Source organism: Euprymna scolopes, chromosome 6 (assembly GCF_053919585.1).
Source record: "Euprymna scolopes isolate OS-2025 chromosome 6, ASM5391958v1, whole genome shotgun sequence".
In the NCBI taxonomy this organism is placed as follows: Eukaryota; Metazoa; Mollusca; class Cephalopoda; order Sepiida; family Sepiolidae; genus Euprymna; species Euprymna scolopes.
Window position 1 is genome coordinate 113531407 of NC_136487.1, and position 21996 is coordinate 113553402.

Sequence of the window (21996 nt, forward strand, 5' to 3'; positions counted from 1 at the left end):
TCATTTCTTTTAGAATTAAGTATTTCCCCCTTTTTTTTTTATCATTTAGAACAACTGGTGATCCATGCAAAATTTTTGATGGCCCCCGCAGAAAAATTTGGACATTATTTCAATTTTTATCAAGCTTCAGATTAAAAAAAATGATGAGCAACAAAACATACGTTCAAGATGTAATTTCTCAAGTAAACACGTACATAACTGTGACATCATCCAGCCATTGAACCTAAAATGACCTGAAAAGTCATGTTCAATATTTGTTACTGATTAGTTTCTTACCATTACTGTTGATAACAAGTCACTGGATGATTTACTAGTAAAATTTTCTACAAACATGGCATATCAATGGAGATAGAATTAAATTTTAGTATTGATGTATGGATAACGACAATATCAAAAATGTTGTGATAACTATTAACTTCCAACTAGCATGCAGCGAAACATTAGGATGATGAAATTGTAAGAAAGCCCAGAATCAGGAAAACCAAGCACAAGTAGTTGAAGAGAATGAGATGAAATTAATTTGGAATATATTGAATAATTGTTTTATTTTAGCTTTACTTTTATTTCTAAATAAAATTTGTGGTCGGCTAAATTTAAAATTATACATTTAGTGGTTCCATGCAGCCTGAAACGTTGGCAACTGCCATTTTAGAAGGTCTATTTTTATATTTTTGTGGCGGCCATACTTGTTAAAGTTTATATGAAATAAATTAGACTTATATAAAACCACAATAGGATTTTTGTTAAAGATCAGATTGTTGGGGAGGTGGGGGGGGGGTCAATAGAATAAAATATGAATCAAAGGAATCAAAAATTAAAATGGTTCATAACCACCAGGTTTGAGTTTATTTGATAAATTAGTTCATAAAGAATTTTTTTTTTCAATTTATTACCAAAAATTTTTTGTAAATAAAATATGAGCAAAGTTACTTGCCAAGATTTACTTAACTTTATAGGATAGTTAGCGCATTCATTTATATTATAAAAATGTGGATTAGGGTTATAAGAAATACTTATAAAAAGAATTTTTGATTGAATGATAAATAAAACTGATTGTATCCTTTCACTGTATATTTTCATAGTATATAGAAAACGGACACACCAGTTTTGCCAATGTACATCAGACAGTAGTAGGTTTAGTATTTGAAAGACACTTCAATGTTTATGATTAACTACAGATTTCTCCTAAAAATACAGATATTGCTGAAATATGGTTAAGTATTCGTCTTGTCCTTAAAAAAAAAAAAGGACTATGGGCACAAATGGCTTAAATATCAAATGACTATGTGAGTTCATCAGAATAAAATATGAATAAAAGGAGTACATGGGTAACAAGGGGAGAGAACCACTGGGTTAGAGTTTGCTTAATAGCAAAAAAAGGTTAATCCATATTCAGACTGAACATTAGAGATCACAGTGGTAAATCAAAACACATAGCAGAAATACAAAACATTTACCGGAAAGCATTCTTGTTTTGGTTTTCTTTCTTTTTTTGGTTAACATCCATTTTGGAATGATCTAACGCAAACAACTTTCGATGACAAGAATTATTGCATCTGAAATTCGTTGTAACTTTTCCTTTCTTTCCTCTTGAAATGAAACAAATACGAGATCCCAAACCTGATTTTTCTGGAGTGACTGACTTTAATTCTTCTCCTTGTCAATTAAATTAAACAGGATTTGGATTTGTAGCATACCATTCTATATTATAGACCACTTCATTACGCAAGCAAGGATCACAACTGGATGCCTATTGAAAAGTTGTCCCCTGATTTATGCCTAGCATACCAGTCGAAGATTTGTCCTTGAAAATCTGTCTGATAGAGAGTAGGCCATTGTGGTGGTCTTTCTTCTGTTGGGTTGAGAAATCCATTCTGTTTAACTCTAATAGGTTTACCCTCCCAAGCTTTGCCTTCTCACTTTGGGAAGGAGCTAGTTTATGGCTAACTGTCTGAAGTTCCCTCATCAAACAATGATGGGACTGCTCAGGCAATTTTTAATGGGCTGGAGTTCACCTCCTCTTATCCGCTGACTAATACTCCTCACCTTCTGGCTTTGTGCCACACATTTTCAAGGGAGATAAATACAAAGGTTTAAGTTTGAAGGATTTTGGAAAGAAATTAAGTAACATTTAATTTAAATTGAAAGTTTTTTTAAGATCAGACAAGTGAAAGATTTTTTTTAATAAGCATAATTGTTCATTAAAATTAAATTCTTTCAAATTCGAATTGTAAAAGATTCTTCTTCAGGAAATGTGTTTTTTTTCTTTTTCTTTTGTGTCATGCTAGTGTTAATAATTGGCACGTCCTGAGATGTCTAGTCTACAAAAAAAAAAAACTTTAAATTTAAATTACCATATAATGAAACTCCTATATATTAAGTAAAATTTATTTAAAAATTGCTTAGAATAACATTCTGATTTTGGATTCTGATGTTGAATGATAAATAAATAAAAATACATTTTCTTTGTTGTAGAAACTGATAAGTCTTAACAAAAACAAAACAAAAAATGCAATCAAGATGCCTGGCAAAAATTATGATCAACATACGTTTTTTCAAATATCTATTTTTCAAAATATCTTATCCTCAAGTATAGGTCAGATGTATTTTCAAATATAGTTGACTTAATTTCCTACAAAAATCTTTGAAAAATCAAACATTTGTTAATGGGTCTCCAGTCATGCTTCTCAGCTGTGCCATGAAGTGGCCTGTAGTATAGAATGCCATGATTTATACCCATTTGCATCAATATCCATGGCCAATTAAAAAATCAGAATCAAACACTATAGAAAAGCAAGAGCAGATCAAACGTTTATGTATTTCAGTTATTAGATTGAGTCACCATCGATATTAAGTCTTTGAGATATTTTGTCAATATTCTTCTCCTTCTTTAGATTGGGATCAATCCAGGCAAGCATGCAAATGCATGTCAGGGCGGCCATTTTAGAGGACTCACTCCAGATCACTTGATGAGCAATTCATGATTCAAGTGATTTGGGTTTATTTAGTAACAGAAATCTTCTTCTAGTTAAGAGCGACTTTGAATGTGTCAAATCTAACCAAATGAAAGAAAAAATCTGTAATTATTATCGTGGATGAGATCAGAAAGTCCTCCACAGTGGAAAAAACAGGGATGGGTCAAGTATTTATGTGTGTTAAGATTGGAACATGGATATTTTTTTTTAAGTACCAAACAATATTATTGCATATATGAATATTCATTTAAAAGAGCGACAGATCAAACTTATGTTGTAGATATAGTCATATGTGATGAGGAAAAAAAAAAAAAAAAAATTAAATGTAAAAATGAAAAGTAAAATGAAAAAAAAAAAAAAATAAATAAAATGGAATGAAAAAAAAAAGAAAAAAAAGAAAAAAAAATTAAATGTAAAAATGAAAAGTAAAATGAAAAAAAAATAAATAAATAAAATGGAATGAAAAAATAAAAATGGTGATAATATTGTGCTAGGTCCTTAAAACAACAGTAGATTTATGGTTTCTTAGTTTGAAATCAATTTTGGAAATGTTTATAATGACATTTGTCATCCTTTAAATTTGAAATGATCGATATAATCAAATAACGTATCTCTTTTCACACATGCCATCAAACTCATATACAAAAAACACAAGACAAATTATCTTCATTATAAAAGTGGTCAATTCTTTCGATTTAGTTATAATCTTCATAACAGTTAAAAAAAACCAATACATTTAGAAAGACAAGCTTACATGCATGCAATAAGCCATGTAAAAATTGTGTAGAAAAGTTTTTTTTACATGTTTGTTTCAAAACAATATTTCAATAAATGATTTATTTGTAATATTTGTGTCTAACTTGGTAAAAATAATGAATGAAATAAACGTGAAAAATATTTGACTTTAAAATTGGTTGAGAAATTTTTAAATGATTAAAAAATATTTTAGAGTGATATTTTTTTAGGTCACTGTAATAGCAAATGGATAATAAACAATAAACAATTTAAATTATCTGAAAACTTGAATAACAGACAAATATATTTGCTTTTAAAAGGCAAAAATACTGTACCATGAGTAATTATATATATAATTACATAAACAAAAATATTGATACACTTGATTGAAAAAAAATATAATTTTGAACAAAAATAAAATGAACAATATCTGTAAGCCGAATGAAAAAAGATAAAATGACCACAAGATGTGGATTTTGTTCTTTAAAAACATTTTCATTGCTATTTTTTTTTTGTACAATATTTTTTTAAAACAGTTGGATAATATATTTTCTATCTTTTATTTTACAGAAAAATATTCCACTTAATAATCATAAAGATCACAAAAAAAACCAACATTTTCATCCTTGAATAAAAGTTTATCATAATACTTAATTGTGAAGATAATCTTAAAATTTTATTTTCAGCAAAACACTTAAAGCTTAACATAAAGCAACTTGAAGAAAACAAGAACATGTACAGATGTTGGTTTTATTATTTGTCATTATCAAGCTGGACAGGAAACATACTTGATTGAAATTCAGTTTTTCTTATTTTAAGTTATTCTCGTTTCCCATGAAAAATCTTAATGCATCCACAAATTATGTTTCGGAATTTTTGAGATGAAAATTGATAATTGATATTATTTGAATCATCCAGACTATTGTTCTCATCTTGGATTTTATTCTCATCTGTATGGAAGTTCAAACTGAACCATCTATTTAACCCACAAGGGGTAGATTGCTCTTTTTCTATCAGCTATGACTGGATAAAAGTTTTAATTCTTAATTAGATTTTTAGTATTGTCTGAACTGTAGATTGAACTTTCAATCTCCATAAGATTATTACTGAGCACTTTATCCATTGTGTCATGAATCCACGAACAATCTATTGAAATAGATTAAATACAATTAAAAATTCTGTGGATTCCAGAGTTCGACAAGATGCAGCTGAAGGTCAAAGATTACATTGACCAATCCATTGTGCGAACATCTAAGATAAGAACAGTAGTCCAAATAAACCAAAATGTTCAAACTATCAATCAATAATCAATTGATAATCATGAGTAACTAAAACAGGCTACAAACACAATATTATCCAGCTACAAGCACAATATATGCACTTGAAATATCAGAAAATTAGGCCTCGATTACTGGTTAATGGGTATGATGTTGAAAAACCAGGAACTCGTGATGAAACCAGCACATCACAGAGGAACATCATCAAGATGTATTTTTCAATAAATAAAAAAAATAAAAAATCAGAAGCAACACAATAACTAAATACATTCAAGATACATTTTTTTGCACTTTTATATAAATTCTTAGAATATGATAAAAGAGAATTGACGTCAAGATTACTTATTAGGTGTCAGGAGGTAGGCAAGAAATCTATTCAAACTAAATAATGAGAGGAGGTAGTGAGCTGACAAGGGAAGTGATCATTTGATGTACTATTTCTATCACCCCCCCTCGACTATATAAGGAGAATGGACTCAATGGACTAAGGAACGAGGATGTCAAATCTTAGTAGAGAAGAGGGCAATAAACATGGGTGATTTAAAAAGATATATATATATATATATATATATTTTTTTTTTTTTTTAATCTTATCCAAATAATATGGATCAATAAGAGAGACATTTTTTTTATTAAATAGAAAAAAAAAAAAAACAGTAAACAGCAGCCACAATAATAACAATAACAACAATAGTAAAATTACTATCAGAGATTTTTTTTTTACATTTTTTTTTTTTTACATATCATCAGCAAACATGCATCCTTCATCCTGCATCCGATATAAGAATTGGTCCACTCGTTCATTCTGGTCCACCTGTGAAAAAAAAAAAAATCCCAATTAAAAAGAATACAAAAAGTTTTGATTATTTCTCTTCAGACTATTATCCACATAAACATTAATATTTATATTTCTGCGCCACTTTGCTTGATGTGCTCTTCGCAAGTGCAGTAGTAATTTACACTGATACTCTCATCACCATACTTAAGTAGGATTCTTAATATGTTGATGTTTCTGATGTACTGATAATTTTAATGTTTATTTTTAAACAAACAGGGCTACATGGTGTCACCTATGTATTATATACAATGTAAAAGAAGTAACAAATTAATTGTTAACATTAAAAATCTTAACAGAAAAAAATAAATATTAACAATTTTCATCGTTCCAGTAATGGAAAAAAAAATTCTTTGCAATTTAATTATTTAGTATTTATTCAAATAAATATATATCACATGCATTATAAAAATAATAGCATAAGTACTAAACAAATTCAGGATTAAGACAAAGAAAATATTTTCTATTTTGTCTATTGTAACTTTTGAAATGAAGTTAGATTGGTTTATTATTTTGTTACTAGTAGGTCTATCCAGTGTTGCTTGAGATCCTAATTTTTGAAAATTATGTAGATTAAGAAAAAAAAAAGAAAAATTCAAAGTAAAACTAAACAATCTGTAATCTAAAATCTGTAAGTTCATTTTGACACAAAATCTAAGAAAAAATAATCATGCCCCCTGGTGAGGTTCGAACATGGCTGTCTCTATAAATGGCAATTGGCTTACAAACAATTAATACTATGGTGAATGGTATCAATTCAAAATATAAAGAAATTCCACCCTCTCTAAGGCAACTAAAAAAAGGACAAGGAAGAGAAAAAGACTTCCTTTCTCTTTTCATCTACAAGTCTGTTGCAGGTCTTTATCAGAAAATAATGGCATCTATCCGAAATGTCTTCTGAAATGAATAAATTATTTTTTCAAAGAAATTACATTGAAATACATTTTTTTTGTTGCTAACATGGATGAATGTTCAGCAAGAAAATTGACAACTCTGATTCAAATATTTATTTTGTAGTAAAATAGCTATTGACCACCATCATATAATTAGACACAGCATTCAGTTTTTTTTTTCTTTTTATTTGTCCGTGACCAGAACCATACATGCTGCACAAAATCAGAGGTTTGTACCAATTTTTAAGTATTATTTGCTTAAGAGTCGCGATCAGGCATTTTAACAAAAATACTTTAAGAAACTGAAATTGATGTCCGAACAAATGAACGGCAATTTTACCCATATAATGGCCCCTAGGGAGGCGACCAGAGATCACAGAAAATCCATTTTGGCAAAAATTTACTACCACCATGACTAATTTTTGTGCAAAATTAAAAAAAAAAAAAAATTAAAAAAAAAGAAGGAGTGGTTATTGAGAAAAATGCAAACAAATAAGCAGACGAATGAGAGTAAATTACTAGGTCCAATCCCTCCTTTGTTGGGGCCCAAGAAAGTAAAATGCTGTCTTTGCTGTTTATAGATGACCATCATAAACACAGACCTCCACAATATTCTTGAACCCCTTTTATAAAATTGAATAAATTATCAAGTTAAGCAAAGTAATAAAAATAATTATCATTTAAATAAATAAAATGTTCTTGTTACTTACTTGTCGTACAAATTCTGCCATCATAAGTAACTTCTTAATGCCAATATGAAATCTGAAAAGCAAAATCAAAAATCAAATAAAACATTTTCTCATACTTAAATTTATTTTGTATTATTTTGATTCATCGGACAATAATTCTCATCTTGGGTGTTATTGGCACAACGTTTCGGTCGCTGTACCCTGCAGCCTTCTTCGGGTGTTGCATACATGTTTCCTTTTCCTAAGGGAAAGAGGGGTTAGCTCTGCATTGACAAAATTCAAACCATGGGTTTGAGGGTGAATTCATAGATCCTAAAAAAAAGTTCAATCTTCAAGGGTCACTAAAATATTTTTTTAAGGCTTTCCTATGACTCAATTTTTCATTTTCAATTTTTTATCTACGCTAATTGTTAATATTAGTGAAAAAAAAGGTGCTTTTTGGAAAGGTAACTGTTTTACCTTCCTAATAAAATATATTTAAAGAACACTGCACAAAAGAGCAACAAACTTCTTTTTAACAATTTGAAATATTTATTTGTAGCAGGAACTGGCAGGTCGGACTGTGAAAAAGGAAAAAAGAACAGAAAGTTCTTTTTGAGGTCGTCGTCGGTCAGTCAGTACTGTGTCGTCACCAGCTAATAGCTGTTGTCTCCAGTGGAGGCCGTCAATGCTAAAGCAAGATGTCTGGTGGACAGGGAACAAGAGAAGAGTTGTTGCTTGTTCAGTTCTGGCTGACTGACATTCCCTCTAAACGTTTTAGGGAGCAGATGAATCAATGCACCCTGTTAGCTGATAGAGGGGAGCATTGATTCACCAGAGAAAATAGTTCTCTGTAACTGCTACAGTGTTTTACGAAACAGAGGATCGATGCCCATGTGTATTTTTATTAAAAAAAACAAAACACATACACACAATGCAAGGGAGACAACTCGAAAGGAAAAAGTTTTTTTTGTGAAGTTACCTCCCTATGTTTTTGTTATTGCTCTTTTTTCTCCTGTGAATTTGTAATTAAGGGGATCAAAATGTGATTGAATTCTATGCTGGTATGCTAATGATATTGCTATTTTTTACCATATGTGCTGCCTCTAAATTTTCTGATTAATCAAAAGGATACAAAAATTCACATTCATTTCAAAACTTCAGAATTGCATTAAATTTATTTTGTTAGACGCAAACACCATATCTCTATAACTATCTAATCATGTTCTTGACAGTTGGGTATATTGTTTAATATCCACAGAAACATACTGCTTCTATAATACTAATATCAAGAAATCTCCTTGTGAATATGACAAAGACATATGCATATAGGTAGGAATAGAACATCCTCTCCTATCACCACACTGTTGTATGTCTGTGCTTGTTTACAAGTACTTTGATTAAACTAGTAGCACTGATGCCTCCTCAATGTAAATACTCCAGACTAGGCTAACAAGTAGCAAAATCCCACATCTTCAAATTTATTTGATAAATCAACATTTAACAAAAATATGAATACAAGATTTAAATTCAAAAGTTTGCATAAACATTCCAATTTGTTGCTGTATGATTTGAAATAATCTTTTTCAGTTTCCACATTTTAAAATGTAATACCAGAAAGTTTTATTGGCAAAGGCAAAAGAGATGCCTGTCAATGGTCCCTGATATGACGCATCATTAATCATCGTATTATTAAGGAAATCCTTTCCATTGCTCTATTCTAGTTCACAGTGACAGGTTAAAATTAAAATCTGTTGAAATAAAAACATGATGTATTTTAATTGCTGGCAGTTCTACACTGATGTTGCTATCTGTCTAAGATTTGTTGCTGATCCTGTTATTGATGAGGATGCAAGTCACATCCCAGGTAAGAGCACAAACTTTATCATAATGATTACCAAGCAGCCACCAATATTGCTAGATCTGATTGTTTGTAGGTGATTTAAAAAATTCTGAAAATGAAGATAGATGATGAATATACATGATTGTTTTGAAGAAAATGTTGAGCAAAATCTATGTCGGCATGTTAGAAGTGACTAAGGTAGTTGATGCTGGTATTTAAACAGTGTCAGGTCATCAAATCAAATTAGCAAAGTGAAATAGCATTGCAAGATTAAATTCAAAGTATAAAAATAAGATTAAAAATGGAAGACTTCATGTTAGGTTAGTTTAAGTAAGAAGATCTTTTTTTTTAAATATTATTTTTGAATTCATCGAATTTATTCTTGAATGATTTACATTGGAGGCTACTTTTTATATGATTAGACAACTTGTTTTCAAGCGTATTAAACTATAAAAATCTAACTGTAGTATTATGATAGAATCATGTGCGTTCTTTTTCACTTGACAATCGCTGACCCCCAACATGTCTGTGGTCTTCTTTTCCTTTGTCTTCTCTTCTGGCCGTGTCATTGTCTCACATTAGTGGCTGCCAATGGTGGGGTGGGGAGGGGCGCATAGGTTCACGAGTATAAAAAAATAAACTAAAACATAATGCAAAAACCACAAAGTCTGACACATTCTGCAAATATCACTTACATTCTAAGTGTGTGTGTGTGTGTGTGTGTGTGTGTGACACCATCTACCCTCTACATGCTATGGTCCACATCTATGTTTTGTCAAGGCCATAATCATCAATTGGTGTCAGCTTATCTCCTGTTCTCTGGATCTGATTCAAGCCACGATCTGCCTTCAACAGAGTTTAACTTGCAACTATTGTCAATTGTCATAAACCCAAGACCACAAACTGTCCCTAACTGTCGCAAAATTCATTGTCACTCTTAAAACTAACTTTAAAATATATCTCCCTTTATCCAGTCTTGTCTGCTATACCTTGATTAACAATCCTATTTTAGTTTCCTTTTGTGTACCTTAGTGAACAACTTCCTCTCCCTTCTCCTGCTGATAAACTTGTTTCCTCTTTATTTTTGTTTTATTTTTTTCTTTCTTTTTACTTCCTAACACCAGGGGTGGAGAGTTGTCGATGGTATCACAGTATATGTAGTTTTTTAATCTTTCTTGTAATACAAGTGAGAGGAGCAGTGTTTTAAAGACAAAATTTAAATAAAAAATTATTTTAAATTGAAAAAACAATATTTTAATTTAAATTAAAAAAAAAAAATGGTTAGATAAGTGTAGAAAGAATAAATAAAATTTTGTTAGGTTTTTGTTGAAAAAAAAAAAAAGAAATAAAATACAAGTGCAACGAACCTCATACGTTGGATACTCTGTTTAATCTTCCTCATTTCATCAGAGTTGAAAATCTCCAGTTCCGTGAGAGCCGCTATAAGGTGTTCAGGTTTGCTGAGGACAGCCACGTGTTGGTTCCGCATAAAAGCATTCAACATCCCCATTTCAAGAAGCACATCTTTCAGACCGGTTGTACCAATCACAAGTAGCCGACGACCCTGCAATGAAAAGAGGCACAGAAGAAAATCCCAGAATCACTAAAGAATCAGAAACTATGATTAATCATTTCATACAAATAATATCTCAGACTATTGAGTTCCATGGTATTGCCAGATTTCTTTTGTCTTTGAATAATAAAAAAACAGAGACTCAGCTGAGGGCATGACCTTGACAATCATCCCGACAGCGATCTTGCTTCTGTTCAGTTGCAAGATCGTTCTGTTCAAGCCTAGGATGTCCATCCTTGTAGAATTTACCTTCTTTCCGAGACAAGGTTACCTTATTGCTAATAATCTGAGATACTCCTACCGGGGAATACTGATGAAGCTACTAAGACATTCTTTGTAGGTCAGAATGCATTTCACCTAGCATGCTGTCTTTTCAAAATCTACCTGACCCGCCGAGAAAGTAAGTAAATATAAACAACAGAGGCACCGGCACTGTCTAAGAATTAAAGCGATTTTTATAAATCAAAAGATGAAAACAAAATGTAGTATAAAAATTTATTTGAATTATTCAAAATACTAATTTTATCTTGGATGTCATTTTCACAACGTTTTGGCTAATGTAATCTCCTGCCTTTTTCAGGTACATCTTTTCAAACTTGGGAACCTATACAAAATTTCAAACTTGTATCAGGATACAGTTTGTACTCTCAACCTCATGGACCAGCGAACAAGCCATACAAAAAGCCAAAGATCAACTAATCTCTGAGCCGTTCCATATAAGTTATCAAATTTAACAAATTTTCATTACTAATGATTATTATATTGTCCAATTTCTACTGTACACTCTTTAACCCTTATCCTTGAGTGGCCTCTTGGCCTTGATAATGTGCTGAAAAAAAAAAAAAAAAAAAAAAGAAAAAGTCCAATGTGAACAAGTTCTAATTGAATCGTCCCCCTAAGTAATCCAAGTTACAAAATTCCCACTGTTTACTATGCTAAAATCACAATGACTAATGTATACCTATTAACCCTTATCCTCGAGTGGCCTCTGGGCCTTGATAAGTGGTGACACCCATGAAAAAAAAAAAAAAAAAAAAAAAAAACTGTCTTAAACCTTGATGGGCAAATAAACCAAGTGCTACAAGTTAACAAACAGGACCTTTAATGAATACGAGTTATCGCAATGGGAAGTGAATTTACAAACACTGACTAAAACTGAGCAGCAGACTAGTTGTTAATTGAACTCATCCAAAATGTCATTGATTGGTTAACAAAAATAATCATTTGCATAATTGGATGCAGCTCACTTTGTTTTCCCAGATGGCTGTCTACAATTACTTCTTCGGGATAGATATTGTCTGCTTTCTACTGCAGGTGTGGCACACAAGTTGGCGATAGAAGCCATCATCACTGGAGCAGTAAACAATTCATTTTTCATAACAATTCCACTACAGAACTGAACTTTTTATTTAATCCAATTTTTGATTGATTAATATTATTTTTAGTTACTGCCTGTTGTAAGGATTGAACCTTCACCCTCCAGAAACCTGTCACTTAGAAGAGATTATTAACTATCACATTTAACCATTATGCCATGGTCCATATGGACAATTCTAGTATGAATTTTGGGAGCTTTCAGCCTAATCTTGTCAAGACGTTTAATAGTACAGCTTATTAATATAGCATTTTTTTTTTTTATGGAGGAAGGGGAATAATCCAAATATTATCATCTCAAATATTCCAAAACATAAATTTGTGACTTTAAGTGGTGAAAAGCATAAAAGTTAAAAACAGTTTTTACTCCATTATTCTTAGATTTTATTGTAAATTTCTGAAAAATCAAGCACTTATAATGAACTAGCAGGAAGACCCGGCATTGTTTGGGATTGAATAAGGATCAACAAATGTTCCACCATTTCATACTTTTATTTTCATCAAAATCGGTGAAATCGCCCATTTTTAATCAAATCAATTAATTGCCAGCACTAGTTAGAAACCCCCTCCCCTGTAGTGTACTGAGAGAAACCTTTACATGCCTCCTTGCAGTGACTTAGTCCACAATACATTATAGTCTACATTGCACTGTAGAAAATCTACTGTTGATTTGATAAAATTATCTGTAAACGTTTAAAATGAAAAAGTATCAAATATTGTTGTATAATAAGGGGACAGGCTGTGAAGAAATCGGAGAGGCAAGCTAAGAACGTGATGTGAGGGTCACGTTTCAACCATGGCAACATGGAATGTTGCACGAGCGTCATCTGAGCTAGTGACACATAATTGGAATGCGGTGATGTTTCAAGGCCAAACAAACAAAAGGAAATTGGCCTACAATCGAAAATAATAACATCAACAAATATTTTATGACCAGATCGGAATGCAGCTGACATTCACAGCTGGGCTAGAGAAACGTGACCGATACCAATATAAACAAAGATGTTTTGGTTTTACGAAAAAGAGTAGCGGCCGACGCGATGAGAAACAAGTCTGTCGTCTGTCAACACCCCCCGCCACGCCACCTATCTCTCTCAACACCTCTCTCCTCGCTAGTGGAGTCAGTGACAACCGACATCAAAGTGTAAAGAAAGATTGTTGAAAATAAACTCAAATTCTTTTGTAAACAGTCGAGTCTTTTAGTTGTCATTCAAAATATACACTCGTCGGTAAACTTGTCCGGCGACCATTTGTCCATGCAGTTATATATACTGAGTGCACACAACGCAACAATATCATGATTCAGTTGTGCTCTAAACAGAAACATTCATTTCGAATATGCCGATTTTATCAAAGAACCAACTGTTGATTTTTATGAAATTATTTTTACATAATCATTTTAATTAAAGTTAAATGTACAAAAAGTCAAGTACCATGGTTCAATCGTGTTGTGAAAAGAAACATTCATTTTGAATGCACCTCTGATTTATAAAAGAATCTACAGTTGATTTTATAGGCTGGGCCTTTGTGCTTGTGTGGTGATAAAACTTCTCAAATGCACTTGTGATATTAGGTTGTATAAAAGTGTTAACTTTAAGCAAAATTGAACTTTCTTCTTTAATCGGATTTTTTTTATCATCAATTTTCAATACTTATTGGAGGCATTCTGATTGAAAACCTATATAAGAACACTCTCAGACATATCAAGGTCCTTCGTGTGAAATTAAAAAAAATCAGCCAACTGTTTACAAGTCGATAGGGAACAAACTCGCACACAAAGTTCCTTTTATATAATAGTAGATAATTGTCATTGTTGAATTCGTTGGAAAATCTTACCCTTGAAAAGTTGTTTGATCCTGTTACAGGGCTTTGTTATAAATAAAATATATCTTTACTATATGAATGTCCCGCATGAATGCAGACACCACAAAATTATCACCGCCATTGAATTCTTTGTAAAATTTTACTCAAGATGGTTATGCTTTCTTTTTTTCTTTTTCAGTCGCATACACACAGACAGACATAAAAAGATTTTAGCATTTTTATTATTGTTTCATTCTCATTTAAAAGTTATAAATAAAATAAAACAGTCTTTGTTTTTTGCTTTGGATTGCAAATACAAGCCGCAAGATATTATTGTAAAAACCATCAATACAAAATTAATGTTAGCATTGTATTCCTTGTAAAATGGTATGCGGCTGGTTTCAATTACATCTGTTGACAGACAAACAGATGTCACAAATACTATGGAATAAACAGGGATGCGAATGGCTGCTGATAAAGAGGCTGAAATCACTGAAGGAGAACTACTAAAAATAGACTCCAGCAAAACTTAGTTCTGATGACTCAACAGTACAGAGAGATGTTTGAAGGACCAGAGACTTCGATGATATGGCCATGTTGAAAGAATGAATGGCGGTTCTTTGGTTAGTAGATGTAGAACAGTTAAGGTAGCAGGTCCAGTTCAGAGGGGAAGACCAAGGAAAACATGGGAGGAAGTAATAAAAATGAACTTAAGAGAAAGAGGGATAAATAAAGACATGGTCTGAGATAAGTTATTATTACTGTCATTGTTGATGATGATGATGATAAAGAAGAACAAGTTTGTACACATGATTTACTTGGGTGTCAGCAATAAACCGTACAAGTAAATCCATATTGATAAAGTTATAAGAAAATTTCAAATGTGCATGCGTATGTGCGTGCGAGCATGTTTTTTTTCAACTTTCAGATTCCGTTATAAAAGAATGGCAGATTATTATAGTACAAATACATTAAAAATAGAAAAGACAAACTATTAAAAGAAAGAAATGTCAGTTTAATAATTTACCATTGGTGGAGATCTTTTCAGTAGAATTAGCAAGCACTGCAACACATTGTTGGAAAACCGGGGACCAATTGCAACATAATCTGGAAATAGAAGGAAAAAAAACAAAAAAAAACAGAACATTTCAATCTAAAATAATTATAAAACTCTGTGGACCGTCCGGGCATCCTTGCTTGCTTGTTTGCTTCATTTAATCTTATCTCTGCGTATGCACGTACATATATGTACGTGAGGATGTATGTGTGTGTGCGGGTGGGTGCATACATATATCTTAATAAGTATAAAACTTTGTGGACCGGTGCAGGAGTCCTTGCTTACTTGCTTCAATCTTGCAATAAATAATTTTGCACAGAATTCTCCATAAGTTTTGGTTTTGGTTTCAATTCTAGCTAATGGCACTCAATTCATTTTTTTTTTTTAACTTTTGAAATCACTACTATATATCGCGTACAATATAATATATAATAATCGATAGAGAATAGACTATAATAATATATATGAAATCTGAATAAATTAAGATATTATATTTAAGCGTATTTTATGACCAGGCAAAGCCGAGCACCAATGCAAAATATATATAGTGGTGAACATATATATTTATTTATTTATTTATTTAGTGGTGAATATATATATTTATTTATCAGTTCAATAAGAAAAAGACATCGATAAGAGGAGGGGGTTATAAATGCTCTTTATACCTAGGCATTATGAAGCCTCTCATCAAAAGAGGAGAGAAGGAGCCAGGTTACATATAATAGAATGTGACATCTAGCTTAGAGTACATTAGGAAGGAAATATTAAAATATCTGAAAATAAAAGGGAGATAATAGGATGGAAGTAGAGGAGGAATCCAGTGGATTGATAATACAAGGAAAGCGGTGTGTTAACGTCAGAATGGGGTTTTAAAAATGTCAAAATTTCAAATATCTGGAGGTTTCCTAAGGGATCTACTTAGGGGCAGAATAAAGGTTAAAATTGGTAAACTATATTTAAGCTCCACCTTACATGTTGAGCTTCTTGTATCTTAATAAGTCCCCATTTAAAGACTCCTTCAATACTTTTTAATTCCATAAAATTATATAATTTCAATTTATGCTTTCATATATAGAAATGAAAAATGAGTTTATTTATTTTAAATTAGTTTGCATTAAAAATGCAAAATAAATAAATAAATGTGTAGATATATAAATAAGTGCCACAAATCAGATGCTTTAAATGTACAAAACAGTGAAATTCCTTTCAATTCCAATTCATTTAATTTGGGGATTATTTTGATAAAATTTAATCTTTTTCTTTTATAATCATACAATTCTTTATGCCATTAATAGCCCCCCCCCTCCCCCAAGTTACTTCAAGCTATGTTACTATTTTCATTGACGCCTGATTTATTTTTAATGTTTTTTTCTTGTTTTCAACTTAATGTGCATGTCTCCATGAAGAAAAAAAAAACTCATCTTTAAGAGAAAGAGCCACTTACCAATATTGTGGGCTTAATTATTCAAACATGGTAGTGTTTAAATATATGGTAAAGTGGCAGTTTTAGTCATTTAGAACTGCTTTAAAGCTTCACCGCACACTCATTTTTCGACCAAATTTCAAACAATTATTACAGTTTATACATCACCTTCTCAGCTATATTGTGAAAAAATTTCAATTTTCATTCAGTAAAACAAAAGTTATTAACGAATTTACTGGTGTTCAAAATCATGAAAAAAACATAAGGAGGTGAGCAACGCTTTTTATGACTGGTTTCCATAGCAACCACATCGCTTCAACGACCAGTGTTACTACCGATTCACCACTCTCATGAAAAGAGAAGTAACAAGTGAAACAGAGAGAATGAAAGCAGACAAGTGCCATACATTGTTTTATACATGTTTATGGGGGCAAAAAAAATAAGACTGAAATTAAACAAAGAACAAATAAATTTACTGGAAGCCTGGAAAAATCATGGATTACAATAGAAAAATTCGAACATGAAAAGTAATATGGTTAAGCTTAAACATTGAAAAGAAAAGGACAAGATATTTTAGTAAAAAATATATTAAATTTATAACTTAAAATATTGCAGCATTAGGAATTTTTTTTTTAAAAATTCAATTTAACATTATATAATCAATTCTTAATGCTGCAATATTTTAAGTTATAAATTTATATTTTTTTACTAAAATATCTTGTCTTTTCTTTTCCATGTTTAAGCTTAACCATATTACTTTTCATGTTCGATTTTTTCTATTGTAATATAGGATCTTTCAACAAAAAATCCAAGTTGAAAACTTTAACTTGATTTAAAACTTTTTGCCCAATTATCAAATTGTTTTTCTGTGTTTTTTGATGATCTAAATCAGTGTTTTTAATTGATTTATTATTGAAAGAAAAATCTACTATAAAAATCTGCTGTGTTAACTGTTGAAATGAGTCTTATATGCACAATTATAGTTGTGCTTTTGTTCTGTCATTCTTGCATGTTATTTCTAGAGAGTTGGGAAGGGGGGGGTAATGATTAAATTTTATTTACCAAAAGATGACATGATACATTTGTAAGGATTTCTACCTCATTTGAAGCTTGCATTTTTAGTTATGTACTGAAAATTGATTTCTGGTCCAACAGTACACAAGACGACAATTTTTCCAATTTCCAACAAACTTTAAAAGGTCATAATTTGGTAGCTAATTGTGCTGTTAAAATAAATTTGATTTGTTTTGCAATGATCCATTTGACCACATTAAGAGTTTTTAGATGTAATAAAAATAACATTTTATTTCGTGATACAGTTTTCTTAATATATGCAAAAAAAAAAAAAGAAGCAAACTACAACTGATTTTTTTTCCAAGTATAAAAGTTTTAGCCAAGAAAATTATGTAGCTATACACTGCAGAGTTTGGATTTTGGACCAATAGCATATAAAAGGGCAAAATTTCTAATTTCCAACAAACATTAAAAGATCATAATTTGGTGAATAAATTTAGTATCTTTGTTAATGTTTTTCAAATATCTATGTGCCCTTATTAAAGTTTTTAGATATAACAAAATTTTGGTTTGGGTTAAACTAAATGCGAGTTTATCAATGTTTGTTTCCCAAAGACATTGTTTTTCAAGATCTAATAATTGTTATTTTCTATTTGGATGTTCTTAGAAGCATCCAAAGACAGCTGAAGTAAAAGATTGTCTGGCAAAGTAAAAAGATCAGATGTGATAAAATACATGAATGGAAAAACCGGAACTCCAATCTCTGGTCCCCCTTCGCCAATCTTTCACGAAAAACACCCGTCTAGCTGAATCCACTGTGAAAAATTTCCCCCACTCTATATCTGTGCCTAAATCAAAACGTGGATTCCATGAACAAAGCTTCTTTCTTAGAACTGCACGCCTGTGGAACTCTGTTCCGTCTGCCTGCTTCCCACCGGACTACAACTTGGATGTGTTCAAGTCCAACGTTAACAAATTCCTAATGAACCACCCCCTTAAGTAAACACTTCATCAAATCTCCACACAAACGTAATGTACTTGCAATAACCCTTATCCCTGAGTGGCTTCCGGGCCTTGATAAGTGGTGATCACTGTGTAAAAAAAAAAGTAAGAAAAGTGTGAATCACATCAAAAATGATGCCATCCAAAAGGTTAGAAAAAAAATGAATAAAATTTAAAGCTGCTTCTCTGTCATTCTGTCTTAAGTTATGAGAACACAAATTAAGAAGCTAATTAAGAAGAAGCCATCAATTCAAAATCATGTTAGAGTTTGTCCTATTAACAACTGGATTTGATTTGTTAGGTAAGAAAAAGCTTTCAGTTCATTAATATTTCAGCGCAAATAAATTCCATGCGAAATAGACCACCTCATAGTTCAGAGTCGAGTATCAAAAGCTTTTAATCTAACTGGCTTTAAAACACTCACTAGACACTTGATAAGTCATGACGAAAATATGAAAACGACATTTTTAGACAAGCAGAAAACTCTCACACCTTCACTGTAAAGGTCTGATAATGCCGGAGGGCCTTTAACTTTGAAAGTTTATTCTCTCAAATTATTAGATTTCAGGATTTTCTTCCCTGATTCTACTACCATGCAGAAATTTAAGTATAAAGTGAACAGATATCTTGCTACTCCACTCCCTATTTAAAGTATGCATGTAGGCATAGTCCCTAATACAGTAATTCCTTACATCTCGGTGGCAGTTTGCCTTGTTATGAGTAACACAAGTGAAGCATGCATGGTCCCCAGTTAGCGCACAGTGAACGAGGCATAAAAAAATTACTAAGTTCAGCATTTCTCCCCCCCCCCCCCCACACACACACATTTTAGCCCCAAAAAAAAGTATCCAGGGGGCATCAAATCTTGGTGAAAATGAACAAATGGTGCAGTTGTAGGCCTTAACATATATAAATTTGAGTTCCGCACCATGATTTTAAGTTTATGATATTTCTCTTATTAAATAATACATATTTTTCATATTTTTAATGTTTGCATGTATAGATAGGAATGAATTTTCTAAAACTGGATCTTCTTTTCACCTTCTTTTCTTTTCATATTTAAGTTAGAGAGTAGGAGGGAGGAAATGTCTTCTGACTTCCCAAACAGAAAAAAGGATTGGCAGCAGAAGTCAAAGATAATTAAGGATTGAAAAAAATAGCTTCCAAAAATTCATAAGTTGTTTTATACTGTAGGATCTCCATATTTTATGTTTCAAAGTGTTCTGTTTATTTTGATTAAATTAAAATTGTTGGAAATAAAAACTGTTTTTTTTTACTTAAAAAATTTATTATTTTTACTATTTTTACTAAATATTGCGAGTAAAATTCAAAATCTTAGTACAACATAAAAAGTAAAAAAAAAAAAAAAGAAGTGTTATAGCAAAAATTAAGTTTTCTTTTATTCTGGAGTATCGTTTTGTATTAAAGATGAAGATGATGATCAAATGTTTTGTTATGGCTATCGCATGTACATTTCAGCATATCAACATTGCATGTACATGTCAACATAAAAGCAAAATCAATTTAGCAGTCACTTACCAATAATTCTTTCAATATCATCAAGCAGAATAATGCTGAGAGGTGATTTGTACGCATCCTCAAAGATCTAAAAATGAAAAATAAAAACGAATGACTACCAGAACAGATTCAACAAAACAAGGAAATATCATCCAAGAAATATGAAATAAACAATAAAAAAATTGTTCCTTATTTAGAACTCTACAAGTCATCTTATCTTTCAGCATTATTTAATGCCAAAACTATACCCACTGGGAAGGATTCATTGTATTGAATTAATTGCTATATATAATAAATTTGATGCATTTTTTCCCCTGGCACTTTTGACAGTATAGGATTATAAATAAACGCTTCCTATGCACAACTTTTACATTTGCTACTTACAGTTACTACTAAAGGGTGTTCCTAGACCACAATACATACATTTTGTTCCTGCTTTACAATTATTAATTTTTTTTTTCTGTTGGATGAACTCTCTCAAATATGTAATCCCACTGAGAGATATGCTAAGGCTTTACTCCAATGCAAATTACTCCTCCTCCTCCGTAACCTAAACTCATCGCTTCATTTTATTTTTTCTGGTTACTTTTTCGTATGTAACTAGCTTAGTATTTGACTTTCTATATAATACTATTTTACATGTAATATGTAATGATTACAGTTTTGATTACTTATTGCTCCCTTATTCTGAATCATTTATTTGGAATAACAGTTTAACCAGAACCTGTCACTCCACTATACATATTTCGATTGCATCTGCTCATTTTAAAGAATAGCAGATTGTTTGGTTTTACTAGAAATGACGTACAATCAATGTACGGATAATAGCTGCTGCTGCTGATTAAAGCAACTTTGACAGAGGCAATCGACTGGATTCATCAGTATAAAATATTGTAAAACAATCTTGTAATCTATATATCTATAAAAGTGAACGTGTCTGTCTGTCTGTCTGTGTACATTTCCCTACGCAATAACTCTGTCAATTTTTAGTCTATAGACTTGAAATTTGAAATACCGGGTACTGAGATTTGGGAAAATTGATGTGACGGGTGTCAGCCAGAAATTTGGCTGTTAAGGGGTCAAATTTCAACGATTTGACCTTTAAGAACTCTACCAAACTCCTCCGACAATTTTGGGTCTAGACACTTGAAATTTTAGATATAGGTTCCTTGAACCTGGATCTAACTTAATAAAGTGATTTGAGCCCGAAACTATAAATTTTAAGGGGTCATAATAGGGGTCAAATTAAAAAAAAATTTACTCTTTTTTTTTTTGCTCAGCATACACCTCCAAACACCCGGGCAACGCCGGGCTGAAATGCTAGTAAACAATAAAACAAATTTACTCAAAAGTTTTGAGATTTTTAGCAAATATCTTTTTAAGTCCATACCTAAAAAGATATTTACTAAAGAAAACTCTTGCTTATTATTAAATATTTCCTCTTACATGGGCAAAATCTACTGAGTTTGTTAGTGCAAAAAATATTGTTATAAAAATAAACAATAAAACAACTTTAGTCACAGTCGTGATTATTTTTGGCAATTCCTTAAAGAATAAGATTTTGTTTTTTTCAACACAGTGTGCCACTTTTTAAAAATCTTTGTAAAAAAATAAAATAAACAACTTTATTTCTTTTTTATTGAAATAAAAACAAAACAAATTTTGTCACAGACACAACTTTCCTCCAAGAGTTTTTTTTTTCTGGTAAATTAAATTTTACAAGTGACCTTTGTCGGTACATATCTACAGTTGGGCCTATAAAAAAATCTTTTCAAGAAAAATCTTAAAAAAATCTTTATGATGTATGTACATGTCACCGCTCAAAGATATCATATTCCAAAAATGACGTAAATCGATCAAGTAGTTTTTTTTTATTTAAGAAAATCAAATATTATGACGTTTTATCGGAGAATTACTTGACGCCATCTTCCATTTCGAATGATACACTGCTAACGACACCTCTTGGAAATGTCGGGAATGTAGGATCGACAAGGGCAGACAATCAA

The 21996-nt window shown here is 31.3% G+C and overlaps 1 protein-coding gene across 2 annotated transcripts in view; it reads right to left on the minus strand.

Annotated features, from left to right (window-relative positions):
• Positions 1-5680: 5680 nt before the first annotated feature.
• LOC145277886 (vesicle-fusing ATPase-like) overlaps positions 5681-21996 on the minus strand; it is a 104682-nt gene continuing 88366 nt past the window's right edge. For both annotated transcript variants that reach the window (XM_080129877.1, XM_080129876.1), the window contains exons 19-23: positions 20012-20078; positions 15004-15083; positions 10594-10790; positions 7426-7477; positions 5681-5801 (exon numbers count right to left, since the gene is read on the minus strand). In XM_080129877.1, the coding sequence (XP_079986003.1) occupies positions 5724-5801; positions 7426-7477; positions 10594-10790; positions 15004-15083; positions 20012-20078 (474 nt within the window). In that variant the 3' untranslated portion in view covers positions 5681-5723. The remainder of the gene's footprint in view (positions 5802-7425; positions 7478-10593; positions 10791-15003; positions 15084-20011; positions 20079-21996) is intronic.